The sequence below is a fragment of the Bufo bufo genome, chromosome 10 (assembly GCF_905171765.1).
Source record: "Bufo bufo chromosome 10, aBufBuf1.1, whole genome shotgun sequence".
Taxonomy (NCBI): domain Eukaryota; kingdom Metazoa; phylum Chordata; class Amphibia; order Anura; family Bufonidae; genus Bufo; species Bufo bufo.
This window is the reverse complement of record NC_053398.1, coordinates 84,649,680-84,668,673: the sequence shown is the minus strand read 5'-3', so window position 1 is coordinate 84,668,673 and position 18,994 is coordinate 84,649,680. Positions and strand designations below refer to the sequence as shown.

Sequence of the window (18,994 nt, the reverse complement as noted above, 5' to 3'; positions counted from 1 at the left end):
GTCGTGATTGTAAATGCGACGATGCGGATTCCTTTAGCGGACATACATACATACACACATACACAGCTTTATTTATTAGACTAGCTGAAGGACCCGGCTTCTCACGGGTATATTTAATTTATTTCATTTCTTGTTTGTGTGTGTCGTTAAAATATATTGACAGTATGCACTATAGCAGTGACATCTACAGTACTCCACCCCCTTAACAGTGAGCTCCACAGCTCCCCACCCCTTAACACTAACCCCCACCCCACACACAGTGCCCCGTCTCCTCGTCTCTACAGCACCCTCCTCTTAACACTGACCATAGGTTACAGTCCCCTTAACTGACCTCCACTATTCCTGGCCCGATTAACAGAGACCTCCACAGCGACTGCCCCTTTAACAGTGACTACCACAGTACCCTGCTCCCTTAACAGTGACCTCACAGTACCCTGCTGCCCCTTTAATAGTAGCCTACACAGTCATCTCCCCCCTTAACACTGACCTCCACAGCGGCCTGCCCCCTTAACAGTAACATCCAAGGCGCCCTCCCCTTTAACAGTGACCTCCACAGCGGCTGCCCCTTTATTGGTAACATCCACAGTACCCCGTCTCATTAACATTGATTTCTACAATAACCCGCACCTTCAACAGTGACCTCCACAGAGCTCCGTTCTCTTAAAATGGGACTTCCACAACACCCCACCCCCTTAACAGTGACCTCTACAGCACCCCGCCTCTTAACACTGACCTCCATATCGGACCGTCCCCTTAACTGTGACCTCCACCATTCCCTGCCCCTTAACAGAGACCTCCACAGTGCAAGCCCCTTTAACAGTGACCTCCACAGCATCCCGCCCCCTTAACAGTGACCTCCACAGCGGACGTCCCTTTATTAGTGACCTTCACGGTACACCATCTCCTTAACAGTGATTTTCACAACACCCCACCCCCTTAACAGTGGCTTCTACAGCAATCTGCCCCTTAACACTGACCTTTATAGCGGACCATCCCCTTAACTGTCACCTCCACAGCAGCCTGCCCCTAGGGTAGCCAGAGGTCCGGTTTTAGGCCGGACAATCCGGCTTTCAGACTCCCTGTTCTCCGTCCGGCACAGGGATGTCCTTTTGAACAGCTCACTCTCAGACAGCAGCACGATTCTGTCTGAGCATGAGCTGCAGGGAGAAAGTCACACTCTCTCCCACCCCTGCAGCTGACAGAAGTTGATTTTTACCTTCATATTTTATCGGCTGTGGAGTGGGAGGGACGTGGCCTAACTGTGTTGGGATGTGGAATAGCGGGACCTGGGGGCAGGGTTTTTAAGTCCATCTTGTGAGGGTGGCTTGAATGGCCATCCTACCTGCCCCCTTAACTGTGATCTCCACAGCACTCCGCTCCCTTAACAGTGTCATCCACAGCGCCCCGACCCTTTTAAAGCTGACCTACAGCAGTGAAGAAAAATGGCTGGGTTGTTATGGAACCTGCGAGCTTCTATTGGCTGATAAGGGACATGTGACCGTGTGTATGGCAGTTGGGATATGTTGGATGAAGAGAAAGACCTGTCTTCTATTGGCTAATGTAGGTCATGGGATGTTACCAGGGCCGTCTTTAATGTGGGGCAAAAGGGGCAGCTGCCCCGAGCCCAGTCGCTCCTGGGGGGCCCAAGGCAGCTGCCTCTTGAGTCTCGCTGGCCACTGCCCACAAGTCTGTACTAGTACATGGATGTTGTAGTGTGTATAACAAGAGCCGGAGAGGCAGATCACTAGCGCTTGTAATGATAAAAGCGGTAGCCATTTCCTGCACCCTCAGCACCGCATCCAGTCACACGCAAGGCTCTGCTTCTGAGGGGATTCTTCAGCCTCCACAAACTTTCCGTCAAGACTGGGAATTTACAGCAAGGAAGTGTGCAAGAAGAGAAATGGCAGCCCGGACAGCCAATCAGAGTCAAGGAAGTGTTGTGAGAACCAATGGAGGAGCAGTAGGGGCGGGGTGGGAAAGTCTCAACTTGTGACAGAACGGAGAAGTATGCACATTGGACTGAGGAGTGTGTGTAGCTGTCCTGTGTGGACTGTATTATATGTATATATCTGTCCTGTGTGTACTGAGGAGTGTGTATATGTCCTGTGTGGACTGTATTATATGTATATACAGTGGGGGAAATAATTATTTGACCCCTCACTGATTTTGTAAGTTTGTCCAATGACAAATAAATGAAAAGTCTCAGAACAGTATCATTTCAATGGTAGGTTTATTGTAACAGTGGCAGATAGCACATCAAAAGGAAAATCGAAAAAATAACTTTAAATAAAAGATAGCAACTGATTTGCATTTCATTGAGTGAAATAAGTATTTGAACCCTCTAACAAAAAAAGACTTAATACTTGGTGGAAAAACCCTTGTTTGCAAGCACAGAGGTCAAACGTTTCTTGTAATTGATGACCAAGTTTGCGCACATTTTAGGAGGAATGTTGGTCCACTCCTCTTTGCAGATCATCTCTAAATCCCTAAGGTTTCGAGGCTGTCTCTGTGCAACTCTGAGCTTGAGCTCCCTCCATAGGTTTTCGATTGGATTAAGGTCCGGAGACTGACTAGGCCACTCCATGACCTTAATGTGCTTCTTCTTGAGCCACTCCTTTGTTGCCTTTGCTGTATGTTTTGGGTCATTGTCGTGCTGGAACACCCATCCACGACCCATTTTCAGTTTCCTGGCAGAGGGAAGGAGGTTGTCGCTCAGGATTTCACGATACATGGCTCCGTCCATTTTCCCGTTTATGCGAATAAGTTGTCCTGTGCCCTTAGCAGAAAAACACCCCCAAAGCAAAATGTTTCCACCCCCATGCTTGACGGTGGGGACGGTGTTTTGGGGGTCATAGGCAGCATTTTTCTTCCTCCAAACACAGCGAGTTGAGTTAATGCCAAAGAGCTCTATTTTGGTCTCATCAGACCACAGCACCTTCTCCCAGTCACTCTCTGAATCATTCAGGTGTTCATTGGCAAACTTCAGACGGGCCTGCACATGTGCCTTCCTGAGCAGGGGGACCTTGCGAGCCCTGCAGGATTTGAATCCATTGCGGTGTAATGTGTTTCCAATGGTTTTCTTGGTGACTGTGGTCCCTGCTAATTTGAGGTCATTAACTAACTCCTCCCGTGTAGTTCTAGGATGCTTTTTCACCTTTCTCAGAACCATTGACACCCCACGAGGTGAGATCTTGCGTGGAGCCCCAGAGCGAGGTCGATTGATGGTCATTTTGTGCTCCTTCCATTTTCGAACAATCGCACCAACAGTTGTCACCTTCTCTCCCAGCTTCTTGCTAATGGTTTTGTAGCCCATTCCAGCCTTGTGCAGGTCTACAATTTTGTCTCTGACATCCTTGGACAGCTCTTTGGTCTTTCCCATGTTGGAGAGTTTGGAGTCTGCTTGATTGATTGATTCTGTGGACAGGTGTCTTTTATACAGGTGACTAGTTAAGACAGGTGTCCTTAATGAGGGTGACTAATTGAGTAGAAGTGTCTAACCACTCTGTGGGAGCCAGAACTCTTAATGGTTGGTAGGGGTTCAAATACTTATTTCACTCAATGAAATGCAAATCAGTTGCTATCTTTTATTTAAAGTTATTTTTTCGATTTTCCTTTTGATGTGCTATCTGCCACTGTTACAATAAACCTACCATTGAAATGATACTGTTCTGAGACTTTTCATTTCTTTGTCATTGGACAAACTTACAAAATCAGTGAGGGGTCAAATAATTATTTCCCCCACTGTATCTGTCCTGTGTGTACTGAGGAGTGTGTATATGTCCTGTGTGGACTGTATTATATGTATATATATGTCCTGTGTGGACTGTATTATATGTATATATCTGTCCTGTGTGTACTGTATCATATGTATATAGCTGTCCTGTGTGTACTGTATCATATGTATATAGCTGTCCTGTGTGTACTGAGGAGTGTGTATATGTCCTGTGTGGACTGTATCATATGTATATAGCTGTCCTGTGTGTACTGAGGAGTGTGTACAGCACAGACCAAAAGTTTGGACACACCTTCTCATTCAAAGATTTTTTATTTTATTTTCATGACTATGAAAATTGTAGATTCACACTGAAGGCATCAAAACTATGAATTATCACATGTGGAATTATATACATAACAAACAAGTGTGAAACAACTGAAAATGTGTCATATTCTAGGTTCTTCAAAGTAGCCACCTTTTGCTTTGATTACTGCTTTGTACACTCTTGGCATTCTCTTGATGAGCTTCAAGAGGTAGTCCCCTGAAATGGTTTTCACTTCACAGGTGTGCCCTGTCAGGTTTAAGAAGTGGGATTTCTTGCCTTATAAATGGGGTTGGGACCATCAGTTGCGTTTGAGGAGAAGTCAGGTGGTACACAGCTGATAGTCCTACTGAATAGACTGTTAGAATTTGTATTATGCCAATAAAAAAGCAGCTAAGTAAAGAAAAACGAGTGGCCATCATTACTTTAAGAAATGAAGGTCAGTTAGTCAGCCGAAAAATTGGGAAAACTTTGAAAGTAAGGGCTATTTGACCATGAAGGAGAGTGATGGGGTGCTGCGCCAGATGACCTGGCCTCCACAGTCACCGGACCTGAACCCAATCGAGATGGTTTGGGGTGAGCTGGACCGCAGAGTGAAGGCAAAAGGGCCAACAAGTGCTAAGCATCTCTGGGAACTCCTTCAAGACTGTTTGAAGACCATTTCAGGGGACTACCTCTTGAAGCTCATCAAGAGAATGCCAAGAGTGTGCAAAGCAGTAATCAAAGCAAAAGGTGGCTACTTTGAAGAACCTAGAATATGACATATTTTCAGTTGTTTCACACTTGTTTGTTATGTATATAATTCCACATGTGTTAATTCATAGTTTTGATGCCTTCATAGTCATGAAAATAAAGAAAACTCTTTGAATGAGAAGGTGTGTCAAAACTTTTGGTCTGTACTGTATATGTCCTGTGTGTACTGTTTCATATGTATATAGCTGTCCTGTGTGTACGGAGGAGTGTGTATATTTCCTGTGTGTACTGTATCATATGTATATAGCAGTCCTGTGTGTACTGAGGAGTGTGTATATGTCCTGTGTGGACTGTGTCATAAGTATATATCTGTCCTGTGTGTACTGAGGAGTGTGTACTGTATCATATGTATATAGCTGTCCGGTGTGGACTGTATCATATGTATATAGCTGTCCTGTGTGGACTGTATCATATGTATATAGCTGTCCTGTGTGGACTGTATCATATGTATATAGCTGTCCTGTGTGGACTGTATCATACGTATATAGCTGTCCTGTGTGGACTGTATCATATGTATATAGCTGTCCTATGTGGACTGTATCATATGTATATAGCTGTCCTGTGTGGACTGTATCATATGTATATAGCTGTCCTGTGTGGACTGTATCATATGTATATAGCTGTCCTGTGTGGACTGTATCATATGTATATAGCTGTCCTGTGTGGACTGTATCATATGTATATAGCTGTCCTATGTGGACTGTATCATATGTATATAGCTGTCCTGTGTGGACTGTATCATATGTATATAGCTGTCCTGTGTGGACTGTATCATATGTATATAGCTGTCCTGTGTGGACTGTATCATATGTATATAGCTGTCCTATGTGGACTGTATCATATGTATATAGCTGTCCTGTGTGGACTGTATCATATGTATATAGCTGTCCTGTGTGGACTGTATCATATGTATATAGCTGTCCTGTGTGGACTGTATCATATGTATATAGCTGTCCTGTGTGGACTGTATCATATGTATATAGCTGTCCTGTGTGGACTGTATCATATGTATATAGCTGTCCTGTGTGGACTGTATCATATGTATATAGCTGTCCTATGTGAACTGTATCATATGTATATAGCTGTCCTATGTGTACTGTATCATATGTATATAGCTGTCCTGTGTGGACTGTATCATATGTATATAGCTGTCCTGTGTGGACTGTATCATATGTATATAGCTGTCCTATGTGAACTGTATCATATGTATATAGCTGTCCTGTGTGTACTGTATCATATGTATATAGCTGTCCTGTGTGTACTGTATCATATGTATATAGCTGTCCTATGTGGACTGTATCATATGTATATAGCTGTCCTATGTGAACTGTATCATATGTATATAGCTGTCCTGTGTGGACTGTATCATATGTATATAGCTGTCCTGTGTGGACTGTATCATATGTATATAGCTGTCCTGTGTGGACTGTATCATATGTATATAGCTGTCCTGTGTGTACGGAGGAGTGTGTATATTTCCTGTGTGTACTGTATCATATGTATATAGCAGTCCTGTGTGTACTGAGGAGTGTGTATATGTCCTGTGTGGACTGTGTCATAAGTATATATCTGTCCTGTGTGTACTGAGGAGTGTGTACTGTATCATATGTATATAGCTGTCCGGTGTGGACTGTATCATATGTATATAGCTGTCCTGTGTGGACTGTATCATATGTATATAGCTGTCCTGTGTGGACTGTATCATATGTATATAGCTGTCCTGTGTGGACTGTATCATACGTATATAGCTGTCCTGTGTGGACTGTATCATATGTATATAGCTGTCCTATGTGGACTGTATCATATGTATATAGCTGTCCTGTGTGGACTGTATCATATGTATATAGCTGTCCTGTGTGGACTGTATCATATGTATATAGCTGTCCTGTGTGGACTGTATCATATGTATATAGCTGTCCTGTGTGGACTGTATCATATGTATATAGCTGTCCTATGTGGACTGTATCATATGTATATAGCTGTCCTGTGTGGACTGTATCATATGTATATAGCTGTCCTGTGTGGACTGTATCATATGTATATAGCTGTCCTGTGTGGACTGTATCATATGTATATAGCTGTCCTGTGTGGACTGTATCATATGTATATAGCTGTCCTGTGTGGACTGTATCATATGTATATAGCTGTCCTGTGTGGACTGTATCATATGTATATAGCTGTCCTATGTGAACTGTATCATATGTATATAGCTGTCCTATGTGTACTGTATCATATGTATATAGCTGTCCTGTGTGGACTGTATCATATGTATATAGCTGTCCTGTGTGGACTGTATCATATGTATATAGCTGTCCTATGTGAACTGTATCATATGTATATAGCTGTCCTGTGTGTACTGTATCATATGTATATAGCTGTCCTGTGTGTACTGTATCATATGTATATAGCTGTCCTATGTGGACTGTATCATATGTATATAGCTGTCCTATGTGAACTGTATCATATGTATATAGCTGTCCTGTGTGGACTGTATCATATGTATATAGCTGTCCTGTGTGGACTGTATCATATGTATATAGCTGTCCTGTGTGGACTGTATCATATGTATATATAGCTGTCCTGTGTGGACTGTATCATATGTATATAGCTGTCCTGTGTGGACTGTATCATATGTATATAGCTGTCCTGTGTGGACTGTATCATATGTATATAGCTGTCCTGTGTGGACTGTATTATATGTATATAGCTGTCCTGTGTGGACTGTATCATATGTATATAGCTGTCCTGTGTGGACTGTATCATATGTATATAGCTGTCCTATGTGAACTGTATCATATGTATATAGCTGTCCGGTGTGGACTGTATTATATGTATATATCTGTCCTGTGTGTACTGAGGAGTGTGTACTGTATTATATGTATATAGCTGTCCTGTGTGGACTGTATCATATGTATATAGCTGTCCTGTGTGGACTGTATTATATGTATATAGCTGTCCTGTGTGGACTGTATCATATGTATATAGCTGTCCTGTGTGGACTGTATCATATGTATATAGCTGTCCTGTGTGGACTGTATCATATGTATATAGCTGTCCTATGTGTACTGTATCATATGTATATAGCTGTCCTGGGTGGACTGTATCATATGTATATAGCTGTCCTGTGTGGACTGTATCATATGTATATAGCTGTCCTGGGTGGACTGTATCATATGTATATAGCTGTCCTGTGTGTACTGAGGAGTGTGTACTGTATTATATGTATATAGCTGTCCTGTGTGTACTGAGGAGTGTGTACTGTATCATATGTATATAGCTGTCCTGTGTGTACTGTATCATATGTATATAGCTGTCCTGTGTGGACTGTATCATATGTATATAGCTGTCCTGTGTGGACTGTATCATATGTATATAGCTGTCCTGTGTGGACTGTATCATATGTATATAGCTGTCCTGTGTGGACTGTACCATGTGTATATAGCTGTCCTGTGTGTACTGTACCATGTGTATATAGCTGTCCTGTGTGGACTGTATCATATGTATATAGCTGTCCTGTGTGTACTGTATCATATGTATATAGCTGTCCTGTGTGTACTGTATCATATGTATATAGCTGTCCTGTGTGTACTGAGGAGTGTGTACTGTATTATATGTATATAGCTGTCCTGTGTGTACTGAGGAGTGTGTATATTTCCTGTGTGTACTGTATCATATGTATATAGCAGTCCTGTGTGTACTGAGGAGTGTGTATATGTCCTGTGTGTACTGTATCATATGTATATAGCTGTCCTATGTGAACTGTATCATATGTATATAGCTGTCCGGTGTGGACTGTATCATATGTATATAGCTGTCCTGTGTGGACTGTATCATATGTATATAGCTGTCCTATGTGAACTGTATCATATGTATATAGCTGTCCTGTGTGGACTGTATCATATGTATATAGCTGTCCTGTGTGGACTGTATCATATGTATATAGCTGTCCTATGTGTACTGTATCATATGTATATAGCTGTCCTGGGTGGACTGTATCATATGTATATAGCTGTCCTGTGTGGACTGAGGAGTGTGTATATAGCTGTCCTGTGTGGACTGTACCATATGTATATAGCTGTCCTGTGTGGACTGTATCATATGTATATAGCTGTCCTGTGTGGACTGTACCATGTGTATATAGCTGTCCTGTGTGGACTGTATCATATGTATATAGCTGTCCTGTGTGTACTGTATCATATGTATATAGCTGTCCTGTGTGGACTGTATCATATGTATATAGCTGTCCTGTGTGGACTGTATCATATGTATATATCTGTCCTGTGTGTACTGTATCATATGTATATATCTGTCCTGTGTGTACTGTATCATATGTATATAGCTGTCCTGTGTGGACTGTATCATATGTATATAGCTGTCCTGTGTGGACTGTATCATATGTATATAGCTGTCCTGTGTGGACTGTATCATATGTATATAGCTGTCCTATGTGTACTGTATCATATGTATATAGCTGTCCTGGGTGGACTGTATCATATGTATATAGCTGTCCTGTGTGGACTGAGGAGTGTGTATATAGCTGTCCTGTGTGGACTGTACCATATGTATATAGCTGTCCTGTGTGGACTGTATCATATGTATATAGCTGTCCTGTGTGGACTGTACCATGTGTATATAGCTGTCCTGTGTGGACTGTATCATATGTATATAGCTGTCCTGTGTGTACTGTATCATATGTATATAGCTGTCCTGTGTGGACTGTATCATATGTATATAGCTGTCCTGTGTGGACTGTATCATATGTATATATCTGTCCTGTGTGTACTGTATCATATGTATATATCTGTCCTGTGTGTACTGTATCATATGTATATAGCTGTCCTGTGTGGACTGTATCATATGTATATAGCTGTCCTGTGTGGACTGTATCATATGTATATAGCTGTCCTGTGTGTAGCTGTCCTGCTATATTATATATATTACTTGTTTTATGTGAGTAAGAGTGCTGGGTGGTTGGAGAAGGGTGTGTGTGTGTATGTTGTGATGGAGGGTGTGAATCCATGCTAGGGTGTGGGAAGGCAGGATCCAGGGGGCCCAAGTAAATTCTTGCCCAGGGTCCGAACAATATTAAAGACGGCCCTGGATGTTACATATTTGCATTTTTGGGAATATCTCAGGAATGGTACGTGCTAGAGAGCGGAGACCCGGTCTGAAACCTTCCCGGACACCTGATGTACATGTGTGCCAAATTTCGTGATTGTTAATGCGTCAGTGCGGATTCCATTACTGGACATTACATACACACACACACTCAGCTTTATATATTAGATATATAGTGCAGGCGCCATTTTTGCAAAAATACAGCGCTCTAAAAAAAAAATTTTTTATTGAAGCGCAATTTCTGTAACAAAGCCCTAAGTCAGTTATATGTTTGACCAAATATAGCAGTCAAATTTTTAAGTTGAGAATTTTGTATGGCCCCCAAATGATGTTACAAATATCCAAATGGCCCTCGGCAGCAAAAAGGTTCCCCACCCCTGCTGTTACAGAGACGGATCTTCGTACAGTATTAATACGAAGTTTTGAACAAAGCAACGTCTGATGTAACATCCGAAGCTCGCATGACACATCACTAGTCAGGTGTATCACGTTTTTTGTGATTTTTGTTAATTTTCCATGTCACTCTGTACACTGTAGGCATAATAATATGTTAAAACGTATTTTTCTGCCCGGGTAAATTGTCAGCAGTGCACATTATCATCAGTCAGTTTTACAGTGACAGATATCACAGTATAGATAACACAGGATCCATCATTCACAATAGGTGATATCACAGGTTATCTGCTCCCTCCTAACCTCTGCACATGTCACAGAGCATGCCTAGTAAAATCTTCCTTAGAAGTCAATGAGGTCCTCTCCAGACCATTGTGTCTATGGAAAATTAAAAATAACATCATATGTTAAACATAAAAATGTGATTTAAATAATAGGTCATTTTCTGATGACACATTTCCTTTAAGAGTACAGTGGTCTTTCCTGGAACAATTTGAAACTAGACTCCGCATACAATGCCTCAGACTCAGATCCAACCAATCAACATGGCCATTTTAATGTTGTTCCTCTTTCCGGTACAGTGCAGTACTAAATGTCCTGTACCGCCTCTGTCTGTGCCAGGATGAGCTGTTCATTTGGATGTCAGGGGAGGATGGCTTAATGGCTCCATTTTATTCTTCTGGTCTATTTATGTCCTATACAGGACCCTGAAGACGCTCCTGTCCTCATCATAGAAAGTGATTTACAGCTTCCAGCATCTATTCCTGACTGTTATATTTAAGGACTTCCTTTATCTGTCTTGGTTATCTACGTATTATTATTAACTCTTCATTCACTCTTATCTTGAGATGACATGTTGGGGCTTTGGAACCAATTACCATTTTTCCATTAGCGTTATGGACTCAAGTTAGAGTGGATTAAAATACATTGCTCGCCCTTGAACCAATTAATATTGTAACTTGAGGGACCACTGTATTTACTGAAACAGACATGTCAGGAGTTGTAGAAAAGTCCTCTTTAAGGCTCCATTCACACGGCCGTGGTACCGCCATGCCTGTGTTGCGGACCACAAACTGCAGGTCCACAAAACACAGACAGCGGCTGTGTGAACTCCACCATCCACAAGATGCGACGAAAGATGGGACACGTCCTATCTTTTGCATCATAGAAACCCACTGAAGCACTTTCGTGGGCTTCCAGATCCGTGCCCCAGTGCTGCTAAAGATAGGACATGACCTATCTTTCGACGCATCGTGTAGATTGTGGACCTATTGAAGTCAATGGGTCCATACCTATGGCCGGTGTCCATGTTTTGTGGACCTGCAGTTTGCAGTCTGCAACATATTCATGGCGGTACCACGGCTGTGTGATTTGTAGCCTTAAAGAGGACATGTATACAACTCTGTTTCAGCAAATACAGTGGTCCTTCAAGTTACAATATTTCTCAGTTCCAGGGCTTCTGTTTGTTTCCGTTGGCTTCCAGGTCTGTGCCTCCGGGTCTGCAAAAGATAGGACATGTCCTATCTTTTGCCTTATCTTGGGGGTGGCGGACCCATTAAATTCAATGGATCTGCACCGCAATGGGGAGTTTACACGACTGGTGCCCTTGTTTTGCGAACCTGGGGTTTGTGTTCCGCAACAGAGGCATGGCAACACAACGGCCATGTGAATTTGTATTTTGTTTCCCTATGATTGTTATAACCTGCACAATACAGAGAACACAGTGGGCAGATTTAATAATCCTGTAGATGGAGTAAACTGAAACAAGCCGTCTAAACGTGAACCAAATCTATCATAGTGACTCAGGCTGGATGATGAATTTGGTGCGTTGCTAGACACTTTTGTCTAGCTCCATTCCAACAGTTTTACGCCAGAATTATAGCACAGTTTCAGTACATTTGTAGGCCCAGTACCATTATGGTAAGCTGTGACTCTTTACGGACTAGACGCAGAAACTTTCTCTAAACCCAGATGCACCAAATTGTGCCATTTGTGGTGCAATTTATGCCAATATCTAGGTACACTCACATAAGCAAATGTGGACCATTATTTATTTTGATTGGTAAATAGTGTGAAGAAAATGGCACACCATCTTTTTCTCCTTTTAACCCATGATGAAAGTTAATATAATTTAAAAACTTTTTTGGTTAGCAAAACAGTGTCTTAAAGTACAGCTTGCCTTGCAAACAAAAACTCTCATATTACGATATTGATGCAAAAATAAAAGTTATAGGAATGATTGTGGAAAAGCAAAAACAACAAATAAAATCTTCTGGTTATCCGAATATGAAAAACAAAGTTGCTTTGCAAAACTGTGCCCTGTGTACAGCTGTCTCCCACTTAATTTCTTTTTCGCAATCTTTTGTAAAATGATAGGAAAATATATTTGTCATTTTTACCAAAGCACACTTGCAAAAAAAAAAATTTTTTAATCAAGAACCGTTAAAGAACGTCACTGGTGACATTGTTGTATTGTAGGCTGAGTGGACTTAAGAAGTTGAGACATAAGAATGAATTCACATGCTGAGGGTTTTTAAATAGCTCATCGAATCTGCTCAAGAAAAACCAGTCTGGTTTGATTTTTCGAATCCTTAGCATTGTCAATTAATATTGCAGATATCTGCACATAATACGTTTTTGATTTTGCTGTGGTATACCTGTAGCCGACACAGTAAATGGATTTTCTGCTCAAATGTAATATATTTTAAATACTAATAATGTAAAACTACTGTTTATTGTAAAGCTGGTAGCTCAAAACGCATGGGTGGAATTTCAACACGTTCCTCCAGGACTACTTTGAAGAGAAAATCTAACTCTACCCCAGAAAAGGAACAAGTGAAAGAAACCGTATCTTCACCAGGAAAACCTGAATTCAAAAGTAAGTCTCATGAAATTATTTATGTTTAAACTAGATGTGGGACAACGAATCCGTCGAATCCACGAATCCCTCAAATCTAACAAGATTCGAGGGATTCATCGACTCGAATCACAACCTATTTTGTAAAATTCGAATCCGACTAATCCCTGCAGCGGGGAGCGGTGCAGTCCCTGTATTCTAATGCACCGGCCCTGCTCACTGTTGTACTACTTATTCTTATCTAACCTGTAGGCATTGTTAAAATATAATAATCATCTGTAATCCAGCTGTATTACTTACTGCTAAGTTCTGTAGCAGGGAGGAGGCAGGCCGGGAGGACAGGCGGGTGGCGCGTCACTCACTACGTCACGCGCCCGCGCCGCCTGCTTCATTCATAAAGTGGGCGGCGCAGGTGTATGACGTAGTGAGTGAGGCGTCGCCCGCCCGTCCTCCCGGCCTTCCTCCTCCCTGCTACAGAACTTAGCTGTAAGTAATACAACTGGATTACAAATTATTATTATATTTTAACAATGCCTACAGGTTAGATAAGAATAAGATTATACAACAGTGAGCGGGGCCGGTGCATTCACACTGCAGGGACACTGTAATCGGGGGATCTGTGGATGGTGTGGATGGCACATAGCATAAGATGCATATGTGTCATCCACAGATCTCCCCCATCACAGTACCATCCAGAGATCCCCATAACAGTGCCATCCAGAGATCCCCCATAACAGTGCCATCCACAGATCCCCCCCCCCCCCCCCCCCCCATAACAGTGCCATTCACAGTTCTGCATACAAGCAGCCTGCCCAAATGAGCTGGTGCAGATCAAAGAAGAAGGAAAAATTTGTAGTGTTTTGGATACTTTGGGCAGATAAATTTAATTCCTATACCAGCAATATTTGTCCACTGGATTCTTAGCATATTTGCTGGGTCTTGGCAGGATCTCCGCTGGTCCCTATTATAATTGATGGGGCCAGACGGCATCCCTGTAGCTTCCAGCAATGCCAAATACAAAGAGATCCGGTAGGCTGTTCAGCCTGCCGTATCTAAGAAACACTCGAGTGAAACTAGCCTTAGAAAGAGACTGTCATGTACTATATGACAGGGTCAAGTGCACTTCTGCAGGCAAGGACCGCTTAAACGGTGACATCTCACCATGTGGTTTGTTACTACTGGGTCATGTTCCGCTTGGGGACATGCCACCACTACAGACAGTAATCGGCTGCAGTGGTGCGCATGATCCCACCTGAATCACAGCTGGAAATAAACAAGCCAGATCAGGATATTCCGAAATGCGAGCCAAGGTGGAGGACTGGAACCCCAAATACCAATGAACTATGAGTCTTTCTTTAGGTAAAACATGTTACTGGACCTAGTCAAAAGCAAGGAGATTCTGGAAACCCCTTGAAGTGTTCGTACGTTTTACGCTCACCATACCTCACAGTCCAGTTGGCAGATATCTATATGAAAGAAAGAACTATATCTTCCCATCTGCTTCGTTAGAGTACTGTACGGAGCGAGCGTAATTGTTTTGCGGATACGCAAAACACTGACACCGGCCATGTGCACATGGCCGGCACTATAATAGAAAATGCTTATTCTTGTCCGCTATTGCGGACAAGAATAGGACATGTTCTATTTTTTTGCGGAGCTGCGGACCGGAAGTGCACTGTGTGCTGTCCGCATCTTTTCCGGCCCCATTCAAAATGGATGGGTCAGCACCCGTTCCGCATAATTGCGGAACGGATCTGGACCATTCATATGGACGTCTGAATGTAGCCTTAATAGCATTGGTACAGGGAGGAGAAGACATCGGCTTTTCTCAGTGGGCGTCTCTTCTCCCTGGCTGTGGCGTGGTGCAATCACAGCGGACCGCGTCACAGCCAGGGAGAAGGTGAGCTATTTTTTCTCAATGGCTGTGACGCGGTCTGCTGTGATTGGACAGCGCCACAGCAAGAAAGAGACGCCCACTGAGAAAAGCTGATGTCTCCTCCTCCCTGTACCGATGCTATTAATTAGCATACAGGGCACCTAAACTATATTATTCTAATGCAGTTTGCAATGATAAGGCGATATCTCCTTTGTATATACTGTAGATAAGACAGGATCCACCATTCCCAATAGGAGATTGTAAAATCTTATCTTTTCTTTCCTTGTACAATGACCTCTGCACAGGTCACAGAGCATGCCTAGAAAACTCTCCCATAGAAGTGAATGAGGTCCCCTACAGACCATTGTGTCTATGGACCATGGGGCTGCCGTAAAGCAATTTTCTAAATGCTGTTAAGAACAGCTGAGGCAAGAGGGCAGCCCCCATAATAAAATAAAAAATCTGCAATCCGAAAATAAAAACGTATAAGAAAAAAGGATATGTGTTAGGGCTCATGCACACGAACGTTTTTTGCGTTCCGTATACAGGCCGTATTTTGATTCCGTATACGGAACCATTCATTTCAATGGGTCCACAAAAAAAGCGGACAGCACTCTGTGTGCTATCCGCATCCGTTGCTCTGTTCCGTGGTCCTGCAAATTGCGAAAGGCACACGGGCAGCATCCGTTTTTTGCGGACCGCAAAAAACGGCACTGTCGTATGCATGAGCCCTTACTATCTAGTTTTAACTCCCATAAAACATTTCTGGTGACACATTTCCTTTAAGGCTCAAACAATATAAATTAGCTACATTGTAAATGGTTGATTTTTTAAAATTTGTTTACCAAATAATTTTGCGCTCTGATTTAAGGTGAAATGAGCCCCAGGAGTAAGAAGGCTAAGAACGTACAGGTGCAGCCACTCCCAGAAAATGACATTTTGACCGATCATAACAACACAGGCTGGGTGCTTACAAAGCTCTTGTCACAGGAGAAGACTCCACTTTATTATAAAGGTGAATTTTTAGTATAATATTTACATTTATAGTTAATTTCGATCACATTGATTTGGCTTTGTTTATATGGTATTTTTACACTACAGCACAAGACATATTCATAGAACCACATGTACCTGACAGATACCTAAAGAGTGTCCCTTTGGCATCCGCCTGGCCAATATACATTGGCATCCTTTTTTTTTTTTTTTTTTTTACTGCTGGGCTTCCCTGTTCCATGAAAAAATGAATCTTGCACTGTATATGTGGTTTTTTTTTTATCACTTCGGTCTATAGGTGATGTCTGCCACAGTATGCCTATACACTAGCATATATAATGTAACATAACATAGTATATAAGGCTGAAAAAAGACATCTGTCCATCCAGTTCGGCCTGTTATCCTGCAAGTTGATCCAGAGGAAGGCAAAAAACCCTGTGAGGTAGAAGCCAATTTTCTCCACTTTAGGGGATTAAAAAATTCCTTCCCGACTCCAATCATGCAAACAGAATAACTCCCTGGATCAACGACCCCTCTCTAGTAGCTATAGCCTGTAATATTATTAAGCTCCAGAAATACATCCAGGCCCCTCTTGAATTCCTTTATTGTACTCACCATCACCACCTCCTCAGGCAGAGAGCTCCATAGTCTCACTGCTCTTACCGTAAAGAATCCTCTTCTATGTTTGTGTACAAACCTTCTTTCCTCCAGACGCAGAGGATGTCCCCTCGTCACAGTCCTGGGGATAAATAGATGACGGGATAGATCTCTGTACTGACCCCTGATATATTTATACATATTAATTAGATCTCCCCTCAGTCGTCTTTTTTCTTAAGTGAATAATCCTAATTTTGATCATCTTTCAGGGTACTGTAGTCCACACATTCCAGTTATTACTTTAGTTGCCCTCCTCTGGACCCTCTCCAGCTCTGCTATGTCTGCCTTGTTCACAGGAGCCCAGAACTGTACACAGTACTCCATGTGTGGTCTGACTAGTGATTTGTAAAGTGGTAGGACTATGTTCTCATCACGGACATCTATTCCCCTTTGATGCAACCCATTATCTTATTGGCCTTGGCAGCAGCTGCCTGACACTGGTTTCTACAGCTTAGTTTGCTGTTCACTAAAATTCCTAGGTTCTTTTCCATGTCAGTGTTACCCAGTGTTTTACCATTTAGTATGTACAGGTGACTTGCATTATTCCTTCCCATGTGCATAACCTTACATTTGTCAGTAATAAACCTCATCTGCCACTTATCTGCCCAAGCCTCCAATCTATCCAGATCCCTCTGTAGTAGTATACTGTCCTCATCAGTGTTAATTACTTTACACAGTTTAGTGTCATCTGCAAAAATTGATATTTTACTGTGCAAGCCTTCTACGAGATCATTAATAAATACTGACCCCTGAGGTACCCCACTAGTGACAGTGACCCAGTCTGAGTGTGTACCATTAATAACCACCCTCTGTTTTCTATCACTCAGCCAGTTACTTACCCACAGACAGACATTTTCTCCCAGTCCGAGCATTCTCAATTTATATACTAACCTTGTCAAATGCTTTGGAGAAGTCCAGATATACGACATTCATTGATTCGCCGCTGTCAAGTCTAGAACTTACCTCCTCATAGAAACTGATTAAATTAGTTTGGCATGACCGATCCCTCATGAAGCCATATTGATATGGCGTTATTTGCTTATTTCTGTTGAGATGCTCTAAGATAGCATCTCTTAGAAAACCTTCAAACAGTTTACCCACAACAGATGTTAAACTTACCGGCCTATAGTTTCCAGGCTCTGTTTTTGGACCCTTTTTGAATATTGGCACCACATTTGCTATGCGCCAATCCTGTATAATGATATTTGAATAGAGATCTTGTCAGCAATTACCCACGGTTACTGTTCAATTTTAAAAGTGTTCTAGAAAATTCAAGTGTTGAACTACCAGAACTACAATAAAATGCTGTTACAGATCTAGTAAGCTCCAACATCAGTGGGTTAGCTGGTTAGTCTAACAGTGTAAAAAGCTTTCCACATAAACGAAGTCAGCACAATAAGCTTGTGTGTTCACATGCCAGGATGCCTGCTACATCTGTATGTCCCACTGAACATCAAAACACAAACCTGTGTTATTAACTTTTGGAATAATTAAGAAAATGAATATACATATTATAGACAAAGTCTCAGAGCATACAAAACATGCGTCACAGGAGTTTTCCAGGATTGTTTTGGGCCTCAAAGGGTTAAAGAGGAAACATGTCTGTTTTGTGACTACTCGCGTTCCCCATGTAATACCAATTCTGGAGCATCTATTCTTATGACTCTGTGATGTGCCATTCCTCTGTTCTTTCTAAAACTTTATGAATGAATTACCAGCAGCTTGCAGTAAAGGTACAGATGGGTGTCACCAGTTTGGGGGGGGGGGGGGGGGGGTGTCCCTATACAGTCGGAAGCAGGCAGCATTGACTGGATAAAGTCAGACATACCATACCAGTAGTACCTTTATTGCAGACTTGCAGCAGGAGTAATAACAGGCATTGGACAGCACAGAGTCATAAGAACAGATGCTGCAGAATTGTTATTACATAGGGATTGGAAGTAGTTACTAAAATGGTCATGTCACAAACAGTGACTGCTTCTATTTTAAGCCATACTGACCCTCGCCATTCTGACGCTTTTCTGTTCCTCACTTCTTTCCGCTTCCTGGTCCTTTCAGCACATCCAGAATGCCAGGAAAGGTATGTTCAGCTAATCAGTGGCTGTTGCAGTGATCTGCCTTTGACAGTGACTGACTGTGTGGCCCTTTCCTGCTGATTCCAGCATGTCAGGCTGGGACCAGGAAGTGAAGAACAGTGAGGACCGGGCCAGCATCAGAATGACAGTGGTGGGGGTGATCTTTAACTCTATATACGTCCCCCAAAATAACTCTTTTCATGTGAAAATCAATTAATAAACAAAGTTTTTTTGG

The 18,994-nt window shown here is 42.3% G+C and overlaps 1 protein-coding gene across 3 annotated transcripts in view; it reads left to right on the top strand.

The window, feature by feature from the left end:
- Positions 1 to 18,994, top strand: part of VRK3 (VRK serine/threonine kinase 3) — a 244,157-nt gene that overhangs the window by 56,945 nt on the left and 168,218 nt on the right. For all 3 annotated transcript variants that reach the window (XR_005774582.1, XM_040410144.1, XM_040410143.1), the window contains 2 exons: positions 13,045 to 13,179; positions 15,906 to 16,049. Coding sequence is in view for 2 of the 3 variants with exons in the window: in XM_040410144.1 (XP_040266078.1) it covers positions 13,045 to 13,179; positions 15,906 to 16,049 (279 nt within the window). In the remaining variant the exon portion in view is untranslated. The remainder of the gene's footprint in view (positions 1 to 13,044; positions 13,180 to 15,905; positions 16,050 to 18,994) is intronic.